General features: G+C 43.3%; 2 protein-coding genes across 3 annotated transcripts in view; one reads left to right on the top strand and one right to left on the bottom strand.

Moving 5' to 3' along the window:
• The window catches only part of LOC138723044 (uncharacterized), an 88,158-nt gene extending 71,144 nt beyond the window's left edge, over positions 1 to 17,014 (bottom strand). For both annotated transcript variants that reach the window (XM_069861835.1, XM_069861834.1), the window contains exons 1-3: positions 16,929 to 17,014; positions 11,995 to 12,130; positions 10,196 to 10,317 (exon numbers count right to left, since the gene is read on the bottom strand). In XM_069861835.1, coding sequence (XP_069717936.1) covers positions 10,196 to 10,317; positions 11,995 to 12,000 — 128 coding nt within the window. In that variant the 5' untranslated portion in view covers positions 12,001 to 12,130; positions 16,929 to 17,014. The remainder of the gene's footprint in view (positions 1 to 10,195; positions 10,318 to 11,994; positions 12,131 to 16,928) is intronic.
• Positions 17,015 to 17,144: 130 nt separating this feature from the next.
• On the top strand, positions 17,145 to 18,730 carry JUN (Jun proto-oncogene, AP-1 transcription factor subunit). The gene has a single exon (XM_069861833.1). The coding sequence runs from the start codon at positions 17,287 to 17,289 to the stop codon at positions 18,229 to 18,231; it is 945 nt and encodes a 314-aa protein (XP_069717934.1). The 5' UTR covers positions 17,145 to 17,286; the 3' UTR covers positions 18,232 to 18,730.
• The last annotated feature ends 2,942 nt before the right edge of the window (positions 18,731 to 21,672 follow it).

Raw genomic sequence — 21,672 nt, 5'->3', positions numbered from 1 at the left:
TAAGTTTTCCATGACAGATATACTTAAGGAACCACCAATATAAAAACAACATTAGAAAATACACAACATATCTCAGCTAGCAATGTACATTAAATGAGTACATAGTGTTCTGTTTTGTTTCTTTAATCTACACCATCAATACTGTTAACCTTACCTACTAAATCCACAGGCACACACCTAGCACTAGCACAAATGCAAAATGAGCTAGAAAACACCAGATGATCTCAAGAAAAGAGAAGATGGGAATGGCATGACAGATTCATAAAGAAAAGTAGTATTTCATCCCTATAACCTTGGAATCCGGTTTGGTAATAATAATTGTTTGTGCTGCTGACTTCCTTCAACACCTGTGACCCTGCTTGTCACAGTCTCACTGCCTGCTGGAAACTTGGCAAAGGACAAGAGAAGAGATATTAGGGAACAAATGCTGCATCCTGAGAGAGGCCATAAAGTCCAAAGGTTGAACAGAATTGCCAGGAGCAGCCTGATAAACGAAAGAAGTATGTGGCTCTGAAGAGACAAACTGCTGTGCCCGAGTACAATAAGTTCGGAGCTCTGCAAGCTGCACCCCAACGTCTCGCACGCTTGAAAGAGCACACTAGCCAGAGACAGCTTCTGCAGGCCCTTCCCAAATAGCCTGCTCAGAAAAGAATCTTTTTCAGCTCCTTTCTGAAATGAGTGTGTGACCACTCGGTGCGCTGCCCATGCCAGAGTTTCACACATCTTCAATTTCAAAAACACTCCTTTTTACTTTTTCAAATTAAGCTAGGATGATTTGTTGATTTAATAAAAAGAAAAAATCCCATGTAAACTCCCTTCTGAACTAGCATATTCAAGCCTTTCCAAAATCTGGCTCCAGTAAAGAACTTGTCCTTAAAAACCTATCAGACTGTAACTAAGCTTATACTTGGCATGTGGAATAAGTAAGCCAATAATCAGATCCTTCAGAAAATTTCAATTAAACCTGTAAAAATATCAAATAAAATATTCAGCATCTGAAAAGTTTTTATTCAGGAGGACAGAACAGCAGCTTCAGTTTCACATTAGGAAGAGCACAGGACATTAATAACCTAGGGGGTTTTCCCCTCTTTCCTACCCACCACTCACTCAGTTACACTAACACAACTTTTTGTGAAGACACACTGTAAATCTGAGCAGAAAATTCTTTTCTGGCTTTCAGAACCAATCAAACCAAGCACACAGCACATCCCCCACAAAGAACTGAGCAAGCACAAGCAAAAAGGCAGCGCAGGAACAGCAGCCAGGGGAGGGAGGAAAAAGGACGTGAACTGCTTTGAGCTCATATTGCTGCTGAGGACTTTCTATTATAAAACCATAACCTAATATGCTTTCAAGACTACAGCTCGGAACTGCTTCACACGGTGTACCTCCTTCCTTACGTGGGAACTTACGGGGACCTCTATGTTGCAGAAATGTGCCTGTGCAGCGAGGCTTGCAGGCTCAGACGCTGCACTCTATCGCACTTTTCATTATCCACCGTTTATTCACGAAGCAAGAGGATAACCCCAGCAGTGCTTGTAAACACAACAGCTTCCTTGGGAAGCAACAGCAAAATCCACAAGCATGGCTCTCGGTGTAAGTGAACTGCCTGACCGGGACGGCTGCCCTCCCTGGGGAGCTCAACTGTGGGAAGCGGGAGCAAGGAACTGCCTTTTTAGGACTGTGGCTGAGCAGAGCCGGGAAGCACTGGGCAGGAACTGGGCTCCCACAGCAGCTCGCTGGCCTTATAAGGAGAAAGGCAGGTATTTCCCCAGCCCCAGACTCCGAGCACCCAGCCAGCACAGTGAGGTAAGGGCGAAGCTCCCTGCGAGGCTTGGCCCACCTCTGGCCAGGAGACCCTTGGCCATGGCCAAGCTCCGTGCAGCCCTACGGCCATGCCGTCTCCAGCCTCCAAGCGTTTCAAATAGGCCTTGTTAGGAAGCAGAGATGCTTAATTAATTAGGAAGACCATTTTCAGATCTGTGAAGCCAGATGGTTTGTGGGTGAACTGTACTTGATTTTAATGTGACATTTTAAGGCGTTTGAGGCAACATTTTGGAGTGTGAGTCTCTAATGTCAGGAATCTTTTTAGCTGCCTACGGATGAGGGCAGGTTTTCAGAGGTGATGAGCAACTGGATTTTCTGAAGACTTCAACGAAAGAGGCAGGACACTTAAAGCCTCAGACATTCAGGAATTTGTCGTAGTAAGTTGTAGGAACACACATGACTAAGACTCCTCCCCAGCTGCCTAAAAATTTGCTTTTCCATCAAGCAACCAATACAAATTTTAGTTTCATTCAGTTTAAGTTATATTTCTTTTTATTATCTGTTTTGTTTTTCTAGGGAGCAAAACAAACTAAACCGCACCGGGCCAAATCCATCTATATACGATATATGTGGAAGCATCCCTGACCATGAAATGCCCCTTATTTTATTTTCCTCACTCTGGTTTTTTAGAACTAAAAAGAGGAGGCTGTGAGTAAAATAGGAAACAAGTAAACTTTTTCCCCAGAGTTATCCATTTTAAAATTTGATTTTTAAATCCTTCTCAGAAAATGGCAACAAAAATGGAATGCCCTTGAATGTTTTTTCTTTGGCAAAAAGAACGCAATTAAAGTAATTTTCCTTTAGGTATGCTTAAAAAAATAATTTGCAGTGTAATAGTCAAATTAAACACTCTCCATCCAGGAATAATACAGCATCCCAGTTCTGAATATGAAATGGTATATTGAAATTCAAAGAATTACCATCTTAGTTTCTCAAGGTTAAACTCTGATAACTGCCTGCCTCCAGATGCTGAGCAGTGCGGGTTTAGCTGAAAGCAGCAACATGCAACCTAGGGATATGAGAATGGTGTGATAGTTTCGATCTGTACCACATTTAAAATTCACAGACAAATATCTCCTCTACATCACCAACTACTGCCATCATTAGTGCCTTCAGGTAATAATCACAGCAGGAAGACCAAAACTTTGGTTAGTCTTGCCACATCCCATTTGCAACATAAAAGCAAGAAAACATGGGAGAAGTACTAATTATCCATGGATAATCACAAGGCATCTGTTTCTAGGATTCCTTAGGAGAGGCCCATCAGGAGAAACAAGGCCACAAACAACATAAAAATTACATTAAACAACTGAAAAATGTCTAGATATGTGACAAACTTATTCAAGATGAGCTCAGCGTTGCATGGGATTTTCCTCAATTGCTGATTGGGCTGGGATTACATTTCTAAAGCTCCAAAGGAGCACTAGGGCAAGACTACTTTCATAAAAGGAATAAAAGTTTTGACACCAGGTTTCATATTGTAAATTTCTTCTCTAAAATAACTCGCTTGCCAAAGCGGTACAGCTGCCAGAAAGGGAGAAAAGCAGGCAAGCTATTCCCTTAAAAGCAATGACTGTGCCATGCTGCTCAGGTTCACAGGGCATCGCTCCAGAATTAAGGAATGTTGGCTCATTAGGAGCAATTAAAAAAACTCTTGAGGGGATTTTAAAAACAACAACTTCCAAAAACAAAACATGCATATATACCACATGCATTTGTTTATGCAGCTGTAATGAGTGATGAAATCCATTTATGAGCTGAAGTCACAAGATTCTAAGCAGGTCTTTGTTTAATCTCAGTAAGTCATGACATTTCCCTGCTACTTACAATAATGTGATTTGGATCAACATTTTCAAACTTATGCACCTGTTTTTTAACAGTGCTTACTAAGTGCGCTTCTCATCTGCTTCACTAGAGACTGAACAGTCTACTTCTGAGCAACCACTTTGATTAAGCATCCTAAAGACAGATATAGAAACCTTGTTTTAGTTTAACATATGCCTGTAATTCTTGAATTCAGCATAGATTCTGCAATTCTTACTCAAACTGAGACTCAGCCTGCAAAGAGTGTAAATAAAAATCAATGAGACCATTAGTGGAATGAATACTTACAGCATCAGCCCTTCTATAACCACAAAGTCTATTCAGATGGATGCCCTCAAAAAGACTTCAGAAGGTTTGCTATAGACAACAGCTTTTGTTCTAGCATGCTGCTATGACTTGGAAGAATAAAATGAAGATAAATGCAGCTGTTTGCTGCTTACATTAATGCACCATTAGTGCCCTCCGTAACAAAGGTAGATAGATTATGCAGGGAAAAAAAAAGATTCAGCACAAATAACTATTAAGTTATATATGTTTTGTGTATTTATAAACCATGGTAGGCTTTAGATATATTATTATATACCTTTACCAATAATGAATCAGTAATCCCGTACATAAGTCAAGACCACATTTTTAGCTCTGATATTAAGGAGGAAAAAGAAGAAAAAAAAAAAGCTATTTGCCACTGGTGCTCTTGCCATAACACCTCTATGAGCCTGGCAAACCATGTTTTGAGGATCAGATGAGAACTAAATGAATCTCCACCCACTGTTAATATAAGCGGAGTGACATTTTTATATTACTTTTAAGAAGGGGAAAAAAGATTAGACTCCTGATCCAAACAAAAAGTGAACCTACCTAATGCATGAGAGCAGGACATTCCAGACAGAAAAAATTCTCTCAGCCTTTAGGTTCTGAAGGAAAGCGCTGCTGTCTACAACCACCCCTCATTCTGCTTCTAGTGTTTGGCTCATTTACCCATGGCCCTTCAGTGTCCCAAATGAGCCAGAAAAAAAAGGTGGATTTTCCAGCATGTCACCAAATCAAGATAGCAGAAGGGAAATGCAAGGATCTTTCACAGAGAATATTTTCTTCCAAGCACCCTCTTGTTTATATTCAAAAGCATAAAGTACAAGACACTTTCAGCAGCAGCTTGGACCTAGACTCAGGAGACCTCTATAAAGGCCAAAACCCAATATGCAGAACCGGCAAAGTCAATGTCAACTGGCACAGAGTATGTATGTTCCTACTCCTTGCATTTTTTATGATCTATTTTTGTTGACATAGGGAAACAATATGCACAACTGCCAGCACCCTTCCCATTGTGAAAGCAAAAAAAATAAATATCCAAAATTATCATCAACATGAGGCAGCCAGGGAAGCACCTTTTCTGCCACTTTCAGATACACACACCGAATGGATATGGTTTTATGTTACACAGGAGCACTATATGAAGTCAGGATGAGAGAAAACGTTTTCAACAGGACAGTATAAGGCTTTGTTGGCTTCCATTTTCTTAGGAGGGCTGCATTGCTCAAGTGAAAAAGTCACACAACATATACAGCCATATCAAACAAGAACCTGTAATGTTCTTATTGCTACATCAATTTATACATGCCAGATTTATTCACGGGGAAATTAACTCAGATGCAATCTTTCTACCCAAATTCTAAGTCTATAGGGATTACGTTTTTAAATTCCCCCATTTCCAAAATCCTGTTCATTTATTTTCCTTTAGCTTTTTGGGATCTACTGTACCAGCATGCCAGAAAGAAAACGACTGTAACTACTGAAGTCAGAGTAATAACTCAAAACCACATATCAGTAAAAAATGTTATTTAAAATGCTAGTCTATATGAACTAAACACAGATGAAAAAGCTCTGAAAACGCACATTAAAAAAAATAACTGTGAGAGCATTAAGTAAACAGCTCCCTTACTGGACTGGCTATCATTAACTAAAACCTTTCTTCCCCTTCACACATTAAAGGAGAGCCATAAAACCACATTTTGCATATTTTATTAGTTCCAACCTTTTCTAACATGGTTCCCAGGGCAGACAAAGTCTAAAAGTCTAAAACAATGGGTCTAACATTGCTCTAAAATACCAGTATTAGAATCTGGTGGAGTGTGAACAACAGAACTATCAATAAATGTCTACTCTGATTCCCAGACCCAGAATGGAATTCTAAACAATTTTTAGCCCCCAAGATTCACTATTTATTGAACCTGAACTTGTGCATCAGCTTTAGTAATCAATGTTACCCATCTCTTGCCTCTGACTGCTTTCATCAGAGAGAACAACTGCACATTTGGAGAAAGAAAGACATTTTGTAACTGTTTTAAAAATTGTAGTTGAAAGTTTCTTGAAAGGTCAGAAAGCCAGGACTTATCCTGCTAGGAACAGATTAACAGGCAGAGGGCAAGGTGGTCAGGGGTGTATGAGAAGTATAATCTATCAGATTGATAGCACCACTATGTATATGGTACAATTATATCTTATCTTCCCAGCCCTGTAACCAAAATAAACCACATCACAGTCTCGGAGTCTGATTCTGTTGTCTTTACGTACACACCCCTTTGGGTGGTGACCCAGGACACACCACACATCTTTTACTTCATGTAAGACAAAATCAAAACAAATATAATCAGTATTTTTCCTTTTAGGACTCTTACTGAGACTCTTTGATGTGTTTTCCCTAATCGTTTACTCTTTTAATCATTGCACTCAGGGGTTTCTCTGAGCTTATAATGGTCTAGATTTTATGTAACCTCTTTGACACGGGCACCTTCCCAAGCTCCCAGCACAGCAACTGCTGTAACAGTACACAGCAACACTACACCAAAGAATACCTTGTCCAAATGAAACCAAAAGGGAAATTTAGATGAGCACATTCTACTTAGGTTGGAATTTTGGCTCAGACACAAGAGTTAACACTCCTGAGTCTGGCAAAAAGAAGCAATAATGGAGATACTGAAAATGAAAGTATCTCTTCTACTTCAAAGCTGAAAATCTGGCCACTTCTTCAACATGTTTTTCTGCTTCGGGAAGTTTTACTTATCTATACCCACCCATGAAGAGGAAATCCTCAGTCCTATGAGTTAGCAGTGGATTTGCCATTCGCTTGGCTAGACCTGAGACCCACAAGTTTGACTTAGTACTCATGGTATAAAACCAGTTAAATTTCTAATTTCTATCCAGCTGCTTGCCAATTTTTCTTTGTCTTAGGATCAGTTATTCACATTTACATTTTATCTTGATTCTCTTTTGCAATATCCCTATTTACATAGAGAATCCTTAAACTGATTACATTCTTTTCCACATTACCTAAGAGGTGCATTGGTGCAGTTCTAAAATTTTCCACATCCACTATTAATAAAATGCCTAAACTTAAAATAGACACTACGCAAAACTCGCATAACTGGAACACCTATAAAATGCCCTGTAAACAGCTGCATCTGAGCTGCCAGTAGATTCATGAGGCTCCAGAGTTAATTTCCATTTATCAGCTAAAGTTTACAGATACCGCTGATACTCATTTCTTGTGTTCTCTGCTGTACCTTCTCAAGACACTGCACATGGAGGAAGAAGGAGCTAAGACAAGACCTGGAAACATTTCCTTCACATGGGAAGTTGCCCTGCTAAGAAACTGCTTATTGAACCTGACAGCGAGTGTATAAACAACATTAGAGGGAGTGCTCACACATGTACTCCCAATACAGGGGAGGACAGGGCGGTTAAAGTCTGAGCTCTCACAAGACCAATACAAATTAAAGACACTGGTTTTGATCTCCAGGATACTAAAATATTTTTGAGAGCTCTCAGTGTTTGGGGGAGGGGGAAGGGACAGACAGCAGAGGGAGGGATAAGCTCTACCGAGAAAAGTATTTCTAAAAAAAAAACCAAAACAACAGAGGATTTTGAAACTAACAGAAAAAAAACTTGCTAAAAGTTAGCTCCCTCTCTGTAAAATTTCCCATGAGTCCTGAAAAAAAACCCTGGGCATGCACTTTATCAGACAGCTTTGCATGTGAAATGCTGTTCGTTTCAAAAACAGTTATATATTTTTATCAGGGGGTTATTCCTGTGAATTGTCCCCAGATTACCAACCTGTGAGAAGCAAAAAACAGAGTAGAGCTACCACAAACATACAAGCATAACTCAAAGTTCATGGGATTTTCAACATTCCCCCTCCTTACCCTGAAATTTTAACCCTTGAGTGAATGCTACCATATATATTTCCTTTGTCTGGCTGCCTGGTGGGCCACCTGGAAAACATCAGCACTCTGACAAGAAAACTGCTATTGTTTATTTGGAATTTCCTTAAAAGAAAACCTTGCTGTCCATTATCATTTCCCAGAAAGGTATTTTGTTCTATCACCATCCCTATCAAATTCAAGTGCAGAGACATGTTTACTGTACGTGCAGCAGCTCAGATAGGCTGGGCTGTTGCAATCCTGTTGCAATCCTGTGCAGAAAACAGAATGTTAACACTGGCATGCTGCTCCCACGCCCTCCCCTTTTCAGGCTTTACATTAACTCAGTGACACCCTGCTAGGCACAAGGTTTATTTACACAACACAAAGTCTTGAGACCAGCCTTTGTTCCACTGTGACGTTGACAAGGCTTATGAAGCAGTACCAACTATAGTAAAGGTGCACTAGGAATCAACTTCATACCAGGTATGAATGAAAAGTTTTGAAACTCGCTTGATTAAGTTCCCAGCTGCAGCACAATTCTCTTTCAGCCAGAAGTTATTGGGACAAACTAGCGAAGCTCCTGGCTCTCATGGAGACCAGCGAATTGCACTAACACAGTGATCCCACAAGGACTTTAATCCGGGATGTGCTGCTGACGCCCTGAAAAGAAGCAAATGCGCCTCTCCCCAGCCATTCAGGTTTTTTGCTGGGAGAGATTTGAACGGGATATATTTCCCAACACACTTCACCTCATGGCTGTGTCAGCACAAGGGAGGGGACAGCGTGGGAGCAGGAAGAGGGCAGGACTGCCTCTTTTGTCAGCAGTGCCGGCTGAAAGCACTTCGGAAACCAAGGACATTGTAAATTGTGCTGATTTACATCTGCTAAAAAGCACCCCTTAGTCTGCCTTAAAAATGATTGCTGTATGTATAGCATTTTAAAGCTTAACATACATATAAAAACAGGCAAGAAAGCTTAGGTGCAGATTTATTGGGTGGAAGTGTCCAAAGGGGCTGTAAGCTTCGCCTCCCCAGGACTGGCAATGCCCACTCCTGCAAGAGAGCAGCTGTTGCACTCATCCGCTTTCCCAAGGGCTGCACAGCACAGTAGAGTTCCTGTGTTTCATGTGATTGCCAAAGTTTTGGAATAAGTATCAAGGCTTTTTCTTCAAAGAAACTATCTATGTGATTCTGGAGAAATGCTGATTTCTGTGCCTCAGCTTCCCCCCTTTTGGGAAGCTGATGTGTAATATTTCCTCCTACACAACATTTTTGACGTTAACAACTCCAAATCATTGACAGAGCCTCTCAGCAGACACTCTAAAGGCAAAGGGGAGGGGGAAATAAAAAAAACCCAAAACCAAACAACTCCAAAAAAAACAAGCCAATAGCAACTGGAAGATATTTGGTCAAAATATCAGACAGTGACCAGAGAGTGAAAATGGCATAAATAAAAGTGCCAGTATATGCCTCTAGACAGTCCTGGGTCAGATTCAAAACATATTACAAGGCTGACGAACCAATAAAAATGTCCATTGTTGGTATCCTAAAAGCAAATGGGGCCAGTAACAAATACTTTATACCAATAAGTTAATTGTGGATCTTTTTCCAAATGAAATTCTATTCCTTTTCTATAACTTTTTTCTTAATGCATTCTTCAAAATAAAAATACGTAGTACCACTTGTAGAGCATTTACTCTCCATAGATCTGCCTGCTTCACTAGAAATTCAGTCTCATTATGCCCATTTTACAGGTAGGGAAGCAAAACAACACAGTCGCAAAAAGTGATTAAGGGTCATTCAGCAGGGAGGCAAAACCAGGGAAGACTGTAGTTCTATCCCATTTGATTTTATTCTGTTCTCCTCTTTTTCCCTACTGGTATACAGAAAATAAGATTAATTCTCATTAAACTTTAAAAGGTGAAGAGATTTTTGCTTCACCTTATCAATTCTCTTGGTTGTCTTGTAGGGATGTATATTCTCTATCACTACTGCTACAGGGCTTAGTAGATACTTGGCAGACCAAGAACATAAATGTGAAATACGCCGCTGTTCTTATTAATATTTATGTAATCATCCAGGGCTGAAATTGGCTATCATTGAATTGACCTCAGATCTTTGACATAAATGCCTATTTGAAGCACCTGGCAATAGGCTGCAAGCATCCACACCCAGAACTGCTTTGTCTGGGCTTGCTGTTTTGCCAGCCACACACCTTTTCCTATGTGACTGGAAGGAACGCAGTAACTGGAAAACATCAGCACAAAACATGCTTATATAGAACAAGGCTATGTTGTACTATTAGCTCTTACAACACGCGTGCTTCACTTCTCTCACATGACTTACCTGAGTCCACAGTCCTTTCTTAGCCGAACAGAAGCCTCTGCAAATACATGCACGCTGCAGCAGGTACCCAGATTTCTAAATACCAAACAGCCATTTTTGGAATGTTTTTCTAGTTGTGCTCTCTAAAACCAAAAAAAAAGTAAAATTTTTAAAACTCTGCAATTCAATTAGCAGCCAACACAGCCCCGAGGCCTTCGTTTTATTGGCCTTTCATCCCAAAAAAATTTCCTTGATCTTGTGAACTTGCTTCTAATCGATTCAAATAGTATGGCTTTTTATATGCTTTATGTGTTTCATATATTCTCAACAGCCCGTGCAAACAGTCCTGTAGGCTGATCAGCGCTTCTGACAAAGGCACTGCTGGCTGTTCATGCAAGACTTCCTCTAGCACTCATGTCAGCAGTGTGCCTGAACCTGCTGTAAAAACGAGATCTTAGGTAGGCATCAGTACTGATTCTGGACTAAATTGTCCACCTCTGCATCCCTCTGAAACGGAGGAACATATTGACACCACAGTGTTGGCAACTGTATAAATTTTTTATGGAAGAAAAGAGGAAAGAACAGCAACTTCGAAAGTTTTGAGTATGCTGATTCTTCTCTTATGGAATTCCTAAGGGGCTGCTGTGGATGAGACAAGGACATTTCCATCCCATGAGGGGACAGAGGTTGTGCAGACCAGTGAGGAGCTGCTAGGCAGTCGCTGTGCGATACGTCAGCTCTGATCAGAGATCAGGTTATTATTAATATGAAGAGATTGAGGAAGAGTAGCAGTTCAGTAGCACCTTCTCCAAAACTGAAGTCTTTAACTCTGCTTGTGCTTTCAGGTACTGTCCTACCCAGGCTGTGCCCTCTCCTCACTACAATGCCTTCCTTGGCTCTTTGGCAACCCTAACTGCTCCTACACCATGACTCCAACACAAATGACTGTCATCCAGAGTGAATGATTCCATTTAAATTACTTGAGCAGGCATTCTGTAAACTTCCCCACAGGCTCCGCCGCTATAATCCCTGGGAAGCAGCAACCTGCAGGACTTGCTTTCACTGTTCCAATGCTTTCTCTGCTTATCGCTACTACTGTCAGAAACATTACTCAAATTCGGACAGGTGTCCATACACCCGCCAGCCAGTGGCCACTGGTGACAGTCTGTAACAAACTCACTGCCCATGCCCAAGCCTGAACACACAGCACAAGAAGGAAAGCTTGATCGCTCACTGGAAATCCCCAAGGTCTGTGGTGCTCTATGCTAGGCATCTTTGGCCTCAAGAAGACTTGCTTCCTTTCTTTCTCCCGCTTTATCCCAGGTTGTCAGGAGCCTGCTGTTCCAACAGCTGCTAAGACAGAGTGAGGCATTAACTTTGGCAGAGTGCCAGATTGTTTATTAATTAAAAGCATTTTGTTTTTGTTCTGAGACCCTGACCAAAATAAAGCTATTTTACCAAGGGCTCTGAATGGTTAAACCCAGTTATTCTGGGGCTTTCAGTCATAAATCAATGCATCTTGTTGCCACTACTGACTTCAATATGTGTTTATTGAAACATCACAATGCCAGAAAGCTAACTTTAGTTCTCCACAGTGAAAGCACACCTCAGTGATATCTGGACAAATGTATGCTTCCAGTGGGATCTTTGTCCCTAAAGACAGTAAATATCTTTCTAAAGGTGTTCACCTGCCTCCCCACCATTCAGCATTAGTATGCTTTCGTGTGGTAAATTTTTTCATGCTGTCAACTCCCAATGGTGAGCGCAGCCGTCTGCTTCCCATATGCCACACGTCCTCCCGTGCCTCCTCTACTGCTTACCTGCATTCTCTGGGCTCCCACTGTGGATCAACTGCTATTCTGCCAGTTGCCTTTGTGTGTAGAGAATCTTTCCAACTGTAAGCTCCACAGGATGGGAACTTTGCCCAAATCTCTGTTTCTCAGAGCACCAGCTATGCTACGGTATAGAAAAAATGAACAGAGACATTAATGGGGTGACATTTAGATTTGTAACACCCTAAAAAGCATGGGGAGCAAGGCCCCAGGGTGCCTTTCAGACTCGTCTCTGGACAACATAGCTAAATTCTATTTGGTCAGCTTTTTAATAAAAAAATACATGACACAACAGTTGTTAGAATAAAAAATGCATAGCTCATCACTTATTTGAAAATATATTTCTGAGCACTTGCAGTGACCACTGAAACCCTCTACAAACCCAGCTTGGAATGGGAAGAATAGTAGTGAGAAATGCAGTAACTACTGGGTAAAAAGATCATCCTACCCGCTTTAGAAACAATTGTATCAAATCTTTCATTCCTACGTTGCTTGAAGGTAAACATCCAGGCTTTGAATTGCTCAGGCGACAGCCTTCTTAAGAAAATGGAAAATGTTTTTAGTGCTTCCTCCCTCACTTCTGCAGCCTTTCTCTATGTTTACAGTCAGTGCTGTTCTGCCCCAGAGGTAACCCAACAGGTCTTGCAAAGTCTCCTAACTTTGCCCCACCTCCATCATTCACAATCTTGTCTCTCTAACCTACTCATTTTCTTCCATTCCACAAACTATTAGTTTCAAAGAAATTCAGAGATTAATTAAAATGATTGGTGGGATGAGTAGTTGAGGGGGACAGGCTAAAGGGCTTGACAAGAAGAAAGATGAAAAGGACTAAATGCGTACAGCTTGGTTATGCGATGACTAATTGAGGGTGGAGGAGATGGACACGATATTCATTTACAAGCACCTGTAGTACTGAGGAACCTTTTTCCTGCACAAACTGAAGAGTAGCTCAAGATTAGTGTTTGGTCTTATACAGATCTGGTTCCAGGGTTCTTCACTTCAGGCTGTGAGTCCCACTCCTCCCCTGGCCTATGTGTTCCCACCCTCCCTTGTATGCTCAGGTGTGTGTATATATATATAAATATATATTTTATTTCAACTCAGTTTTCAGTCAGATTCAGTTCCTAGATCTCTACCTGGCCACAAGCCCTACTGGGGGCAAAGAGCAAAAGGAGAGGCCACGGAAGCCGGGGGTGGATGAGGCAGCACCTCTTTGCCACACCTCTGCTGCACTCCAGACTTAGGTGGACTTGATCAACTAAAAACACACCTTGAGGAACTGGAAGCAGGACCACCTGTGAATTATTTTACTTCCATTTAGCCTAAGGAAACTCTGTTCCTTGTGCCCTCTCACTCCCAGCTTCTTTTACTACACTTTGAGGTAGTAAATGAAAGAAAAATACTTGCAAACTCTTGCTTCCCTCAGCTGGGGAAACTTGCCCTATAGAAATTCCTTAAGCAAGTGAAAAGCAATATGAGAAGATCCAGCAATTCCCACTCTTATTCACTTCATGCAGAGGTGAAGCAGGATATCACATCTGAAAGCATGAAGTGAGTAAATAATAATCTATATAATAAAAATAATTGTTTATATAATAAAAACTTTGTGGAGTAATCTATATAATAAAAACAATCTATATAATAAAAGTAATCTATATAATAATAGTAATTTTTTACATAATAAAAACATTGTGGAAACATCTCTGATGAGGGAGAAAAGCAAGATGGTATAATATGTCTAAGTTTAAAGAAAAACTGTATGGACATAGGCACATTCCTTCTTCTGAGTACCATTTCCAAAATAAAAGAGCAGAAACTGTCATTTATCTTTTTTTTTTTTCTTCTTTTCAAGTGGTTTAGAAAGAAGCAAAGAGCATTTTTGACACAGGAGTGAAACAAAACAACAAACCCATTTATTCCTGGACACCAAATATAATTTAGATGGATGTGCTACATACAAGAAATTTTAATTTGTCCCTGAAAAGCCATTTAATTATTCAGATTTTCTAATTGCCTCAGTCAGTCTTGTATTGATTGATTAGAGAACTTTATAAATCAAAATCTACATTACTGCTGCTCAGAGCATCTGCTTCTCACAGCAACAGAGATATACGGTTCATTTCCAATTCCTACCCACAAGTTAGTTTATTGAGACGTGTAAATGGCTATGGTTTATAAATGAGTCAGTAAGTGTTCTTTCATACTACTAAAGGAATATTTACTTAAGGAGATCAGGCAAGGGGGAAAAGGACCCTAAAGTAATAGCTGTTTAATAAATCAGGACATAGTCACCCAAACTCTCAGCTCTTTGGCTAAAGGCCATGAAGGATCCCTGTCTCTGTCCACAGGGCCCACTTCTGACCCAGCACTCAGTGCGTCTTAGCTGGTGAACTTGGGGCACTCGCCTGAAACCAAAGCTGAGACCTCGGTAAGCGCCTGCTCACTGGTCTGTCCCAAATTAGGCAGAAAATCCCCTTGGAGCAGCAAAAAGTATTTGTCTTTGATTGCAGAGTTCTCCTGCTTTGCACTACCTTTCTGAGTAGCTTGACTGTCTGTTGCCAGCCTCAACCAAATAACCTCTGCGAGTAGCAATTAACATAATGACTGGACTGACGGGTGTCCCCCACAGCTACAGGCCTCAGCAGCAACACGTCTCTGGCAAACTGGAATGTCTAGTCCTGAAACTCCACCTCTGTAAAAGGAAGGAAGTAGAAAACTAAAACGGGTGGAGGATAGAAAAAAAAAAAAAAAAAAAGAGAGAAATTCAGTGACTTTAAATGAATCCCTCCAGCCCAATCTAACACTCGCTGAAGCTCATGAAAAACCTGCATTGATATCAATGGGGCTGAACTGGGCGGACTGTATAGGCAGAGTTTTCCACGTTGTATAAATATGTATTAAACAGAGCGCATAAAGCTACACTGACTACGTCCCTTGTAGTCTGAACTAATTTTCTAGGACAAAAGAAACCTGCAGAAAAAAACCCAAAAAGATAAACAAAACTCAAACAAATTAAATACATCAAAAGTTAATCAGAGCAAGCTTAATCAGTATTATTTGTCTATACAGAAAACTGACTATAGCAAGTTATTTCCATGGCTTCCTATGTAAAAGGAACCGGGGGGGGGGGGGGAACCAAAACTTTTTAGCTTAATTTTTAAGTAATTCTTATTTCACGATAAAAAGTGTCACACATCAAACTGCTTAAAATTCCTGTCTTGCATTTCACCAGAACTTCTGCCTTGCATAGACAAGCCCTTTATTAACATTAGAACTGCACACTAACACCACAGAGTCAGATCATTTATGGATTATCTGGGGGGAGTTTCAATGCAGCAAGGACAGCCATATCAGGTCCAACTGGCTACCCTAGCTGTGACAGGAGCCAGGAGGAGAAACCTGGAGAGATACTCAAAACCAGGACCCACACACAGCGGTTTTGCCTTGGGATGCTCTCCCAGGCACAAGCCATTCACAGCTTTGGGGTTTCCACGGCCAGAGATGCACTGCATTCAAACAGCCCTTAAGCGATTTCTGTTTTGTGAATTCATTTAACCACTTTAAAATCTCTCGGTCCACACAGCATTCTCACCAAGGAGTTCCACAGCTCAACTACAGTTCTGTGAAGACATTTCTCTTGTTTGTCCCAAACCTGCAAGTCCCATTTGATGTCCCTTGGTTTGTGTGCCAGAAGAGACAGTCACTCGTCTCTATCTACCTCGTCTGTAAAGATTAAAAAGTTTAGCAGCCACTTGTATGAACCTCAGGGATTTTCTTACATATATGCAGTAACTTACTGCGGCGTTTGGCCAAACTATTTGCAGCTGGAGGTTCAGCAGAGTTACCTGTAACACAGAGAGGCTGCCTACGTGGAGGCTGCGTATGTCCCAAGGACACACGGGGAGCTCCCATTCCCGGCCACAACTTTGTATTTCGTGCCACAGACTTTTCACACAAACCTACAAAGAAGCGCACGTTTTATTTGCACCATTCCAGCGAGCCTGTAAAGTAACGCCAGCGCCCACCATGTGGCCAAAGGAAAAGAGGCTGCAGGCAGGTGGGAACCCGCGGGGAAAGAGAGAAGGGAACAACTTCAAACGGCGAAGCTAAACCCTCGCTTTTCTCTCGCAGCCGCTCGCGTTTCTGGTCGCCTCACTGCCGGGCGCTCTAACTGGTAATTATGCCATTATGTCTAGGAAAAAATAGCACTGGAGAATTTGAAAGTGTTTTCAAACCTAGACAGAACTCTGCCAGCTCCAGGTATCGCAAATAGGCGACCGAACCCGAGTTCCTCCGGCACCCGCGGCCGGACCACCCAGCGGCGGGTACCGGGGCCGGCCTCGGCTCCCCTCCCCCGCCTCTTAGAGCCCGTCTGGAACCCCGGTTTCCCCGTCGGGGTTCGCCTCCCCCACGTCCCGTCTCGGCGCCCGGTAACGCCCGGCGGCCCCGGCCGAGCCCCGCGGGGCTGAGGGGGAGGGGCGGTGCCGCCCCGCGGCCGTTGGCGCCCCCGGAGCCCCGCCCCGCGCCCTGCCTGGAAACCGCGCGGACGGCGGCGCGGAGGGGAAATCACGTGAGGCCTCCCCCGGAGCGCCACCTGAGGGCCGTACCACTAGCTCCGCGGGGGCGGGGGGGGCGGTGTGTGTGTGTGACAACACATGCGCAGGCCGAGACCCGCTGGAGCGGGTATAAACAAACACACGCGAGAATAAAGAAGCAACCGCGATAACAAGCAAGGGGAGGCGCGGCGGCGGGGAGAGGAGGAGGGGGGGTGTTGCGTGACGCTCCCCCCACGCAAGGGGCGCGGTTGGTACGCGCGGGCGCGGAGGGGGCGCCGGACCAACCCGGCTCGCGCGCGGGCCGCGGTAACCAGATATTCAAAAACAAGACGTCAGCCCACAATGCCCCGAGCCGCCCCGCATTACCTCATCCCACAAGGCCCCGCGGCCGCCCTGAGAAGCTTCTAGGGGCGGGGTGGCCATGGCGACCGGCTGACACGCACCGGGCCGGGCCAGCGGCCCGCCTCCCCCGGGAGAGGCGGCGGCAGCCAATGGGGAGCGCGCGGGGTGACATCATGGGCTATTTTTAGCGGGCTCCCGGTCGCTGATAAGCGAAGGGCCGCACGCCGGCAGCGGGCGCAGAGCGCGGGGACGGCGATCGGCCCGGGCGGGCTCCGAGGCGGCGGCGGCGGGTGGTTGCGCGGGCCCGGCCCGCAGGACCCCGGCGGTTCCCCCCGCGGCGGCCGGGCGGCCTCTCCCCGAGCTGCCGGCGCCGCTCCGTTCTATGAGTGCGAAGATGGAGCCTACTTTCTACGAGGACGCCCTGAACGCCGGGTTCGCGCCGCCGGAGAGCGGCGGGTACGGATACAATAACGCCAAAGTGCTGAAGCAGAACATGACGCTGAACCTGTCCGACCCATCCGGCAGCCTGAAGCCGCACCTGAGGAACAAGAACGCGGACATCCTCACCTCCCCCGACGTGGGGCTCCTCAAACTGGCGTCGCCCGAGCTGGAGCGGCTCATCATCCAGTCCAGCAACGGGCTGATCACCACCACGCCGACCCCCACGCAGTTCCTGTGCCCCAAAAACGTTACCGACGAGCAGGAGGGGTTCGCGGAAGGCTTCGTGAGAGCCCTGGCGGAGCTGCACAACCAGAACACTATGCCCAGCGCTACCTCGGCCGCGCAACCCGTGACGGGCGGCATGGCCCCGGCGTCCTCCATGGCCGGTAACGGGAGCTTCAGCGCCGGCTTGCACAGCGAGCCCCCGGTCTACGCCAACCTCAGCAACTTCAACCCCAACGCGCTCAACTCCGCGCCCAACTACAACGCGAGCGGCATGGGCTACGCGCCCCAGCATCACATAAACCCCCAGATGCCGGTGCAGCATCCCAGGCTTCAGGCTTTGAAGGAAGAGCCACAGACTGTACCTGAAATGCCGGGGGAAACTCCTCCCCTGTCCCCCATTGACATGGAGTCGCAGGAGAGAATCAAAGCGGAGAGAAAACGCATGAGAAACAGAATCGCGGCATCCAAATGCCGGAAAAGGAAGTTGGAAAGGATTGCCAGGTTGGAAGAAAAAGTGAAAACTTTGAAAGCCCAGAACTCAGAACTGGCATCCACTGCCAACATGCTCAGAGAACAGGTTGCACAGCTTAAGCAGAAGGTCATGAACCACGTCAACAGCGGGTGCCAGCTAATGCTAACACAACAGTTGCAAACGTTTTGAAGAGACTGTCTTAAACGAGAACTGTGATATTGTGGTATAACTACAACAAACAACCAAAAGCAGCAGATGCGTAAAGCTAATGGTAAAAGCTGAAAGGCCAAGTCCTGCCTGTGCTCTGCAAAGCGCATGTGTGGAAAGACTGGCGAGCCTTCAGCTCGAGTTAGTAGCAAAGCGGCCAGCACAGCTCAGAGAAGTGCTGCTGCTGCTCAGATGAGATGTCAGATCTTCGTTTAACATTGACCAAGACCTGCATGGACCTAACATTCGATGATCATTCAGTATTAAAGGTTAAATTGCAATAGAAACTGTAGATTGCTTTATGTAGTATTACTTAAGAAAAAAAAAGTGGGAGGGAGGTTTGTGGGAGGCTGATAAACAACAACAAAAAAAGAACTATTCTGCCTGCCTTCAAGTAAATTGTGTATGTACATATCTTTTTTTATTTTATTTTATGAAAGTTGATTAATGTCAATAAACTACTTCATGACTTTGTAAGTTATTTTTATGTTGTTTATTTGGGCACTGCCCAGTATTGTTTGTAAATAAGAGGCTTTTTTTTTTAGCACTCTGAGTTTACCATTTGTAATAAAGTATAATTTTTTAATGTTTCTGTTTCTGGAAAAAAATTCTAGAAGGTTCTATTATATTTAAGAAAAATAAAATAATTAAAATGCATTTCCCCCTCACAATTTATTTTTTTTGGTAGTATCTGAGTTGGGAAATTGCCCTTTATGCTGAACTCTAGGCTTACTCTGTAACTACAGGCATGTCCTGGAAAATGTGTGAGGAAGAGAGAGCTGCTAGATCCTGATCACCAAGTTAATACAGCTTTTTGAGTTGTCCTGAAGTTGTAGTTTGCAATTGTGCCAACTTGATGGGCTTGCTTGCCAGTTCTAGTGTCCGGCTTCGGGCAGCAACTTCAAGCAGGTAGTAGAGTGGTAAAAAGCCGGTGTGTGAAATTGCTCCATAAGGGGAGCAACTGACTGCTTGATCTGATGTGCTTTTTCTTAATGTCATCAAGATAAGGCAAGTTATTTTATTTAAAAATATAAAACATGCTGTAGACTTCAAAAATACAATTATTCACCTTTATTCCTGTGTTCCTTCCTCAGTAGGAAGTGATCCTTGTTTGTTGATACTTGTGACAGTGCTACTGTCAACAGTGAATAATCTTATAACCCTTTCCCTGTCTTGAAATCCTCTCCCTTTTGGGTGTCAGTGTGGGTTCTAAACTTTGTAGCAACAGAGAAACTGGCAAAACTGAAACTGGTGGGAAATAAAAAGAGCAACTCCTGTTGCTTGTTTTCAGCAACTTGCTGAAAGTAGCGACTTCTCTGGCACTTCCCATGCATGTTTTATAAAGTAATCTTGGGGTTTACTACAATTACAAAGTAAATACACACCTTAGGAACTTGCTACTTAACTGGGGGCGGGGGGGAGCACGGGGTAGACGCAAGTTATATCAGGATTGTCAACACTACCCTTTTCATTTAGTTTAATAAGCATATATTTGAAGGGAGACCAGATGTTTTCCTGCTTGCTGTTTATAGAGCCAAACATCTAAGAGGAAGTAGATGCTATCAAAAGACAGCAAGAAAATAGTAGGGATGTATTATTAGTGAATGCTAACTTTTTAGAGCAGGTGGTCTTAAGAATAGGGTTTGTGGTTTTTTTTCCTTAAAATAGGAATAAGCATAATTTTAATTGAAGTGACAGTCTTGTTTAAGGTAGCTTCACAAGATGATGAGATAAGTGGAAATATATGCCTTTACTATTACCAAAACGATACCTTGAAACTTGGAACAACTGGGTTGGTTCCTTACAGGAAGCATAGAAGCACCTTTCCTCTAACCTTTTTCCCCCCATATTATAATATCTCATATATATAATGAATTCTATTATATGAGGGGCTTTTTAATGTTTCAGATATGATAATACGGTCATCCCCTTCCACATCATAATCCAAGTGTCCAGGTAGGCACTGTTTAGATGGTGTTTGCTGCTGTCGGAGGAACACAATTGTAATAACACCAACCAAACAAAGGGTTACTAGGAGGATACTGTAGTTTGCCAAGAGTACATTTTGCTGATGTCAGCAACCCGGAAGGTAAGTTGATTTTGACCATATGTAGGAATAGACAGCAGAGGGATAATACACAGCACTGCTGGGTGTGGTTTTACAGGGATTTAGCAAGTGCCAACTAGCAAAATAAGCAGGGCAAGGAGATTAATTACATGCAAAGGTGCGTGTTTAACTCTGAACAGTGCTGGGTTATGGAATAGATGTTACTAGCAAGCATTTTGCTTAATCACCTAATTACGTAAAAAATAAATACATTATATAAAATACTATGTTAATTAAATACAGCTGAGTGACAGTCTGCTCCACCCTCCCCGCATACGCGCACACAGACATTTAGCATTGCACTTACTGATTTTCCCTCTCAAGTACAACATTCTGTAGCACAGGCAAAAAGGTGACTGAGGAACAGCAGGGCTGGGTAAGCGGGCATTGCCCAATGGGCTCGCTCCGTGACACCAGTTTCCTGACTTGGCCCAGCTCAAGAGGTCCCGCTGGCCACTCAGAGAACCTGCCACCAAGGACAGTGGGTTTGAGTGCCAGTTACGGTTTCACAAGGCGAAGAGAGGTGATTTAGGGGAACCCTTTCTTTGGTCCCACATCTCATTTGAGGATCAGGCCTAAGAGAGGGCAAAAGTAAATTCATATTGCTTCCACCTTCCATCTGTTTTGTAAACAGCGTGGTGGGCTATGAGCCTGTTGCTATCATCTGGTTCACTTCAGCACAGATTACAATTCAGCACTCTTAGCATATTACTAGATCACTCAGTGATCAATACGCACAAGAGTAATGAAGGACGTGCATGCATTTGTATGTGGTGAAATGCAAGGTTTTGACACTTGCTTAACTGCCGAGATTAAAATTGCCTAATGCATTATGTGCCTTACTTCTATAAGGAATAGTCAGTTCTCTTTGAGATTCAGAGAGAAACTCTCTTTTTGTTGCCCCAGCTGTACTCACAAGGGAATATTTTGCAAATAACAGCATTGTGAACATGTATTTTGTTTGGCTGTGAGTGTTGTCAATGGATTCAGGAAGTGAAGTCAGAAAAAGGCAGGGTTTCAAACAGGGCAGGCTATACAGAAATGCCTAGGCAAGGAGCCTCTAATCAGAACAACATGTTTGGGATGCAGAAATATTAATTACAGTTTGGGTCTGCACTAAAACCAACAAAACCCTCACACTTCGGTCCCATGAACAGAAGTGAGCTACAAGGTGGGGGGGTTGACCATTGCTTACTCACTGAATGATTTTAAATCTGAAGTACTTGTCAGTACAGAAGTAACAGTAACAATCGGACTTATTCTTCAGTGGGAAAGAGTTACACACCAGCCAGTTTCCCTCTCAGAGCAGCAGCAGT

The sequence above is a fragment of the Phaenicophaeus curvirostris genome, chromosome 8 (genome assembly GCF_032191515.1).
Source record: "Phaenicophaeus curvirostris isolate KB17595 chromosome 8, BPBGC_Pcur_1.0, whole genome shotgun sequence".
Taxonomy (NCBI): Eukaryota; Metazoa; Chordata; class Aves; order Cuculiformes; family Cuculidae; genus Phaenicophaeus; species Phaenicophaeus curvirostris.
Note: the sequence above shows the minus strand (reverse complement) of the source record. Positions and strands in the feature narration are given on the sequence as shown.

Bases quoted from the DNA above. Each gene is read 5' to 3' on its own strand.
- JUN (XM_069861833.1), top strand. From the start codon at position 17,287: ATGAGTGCGAAGATGGAGCCTACTTTCTACGAGGACGCCCTGAACGCC.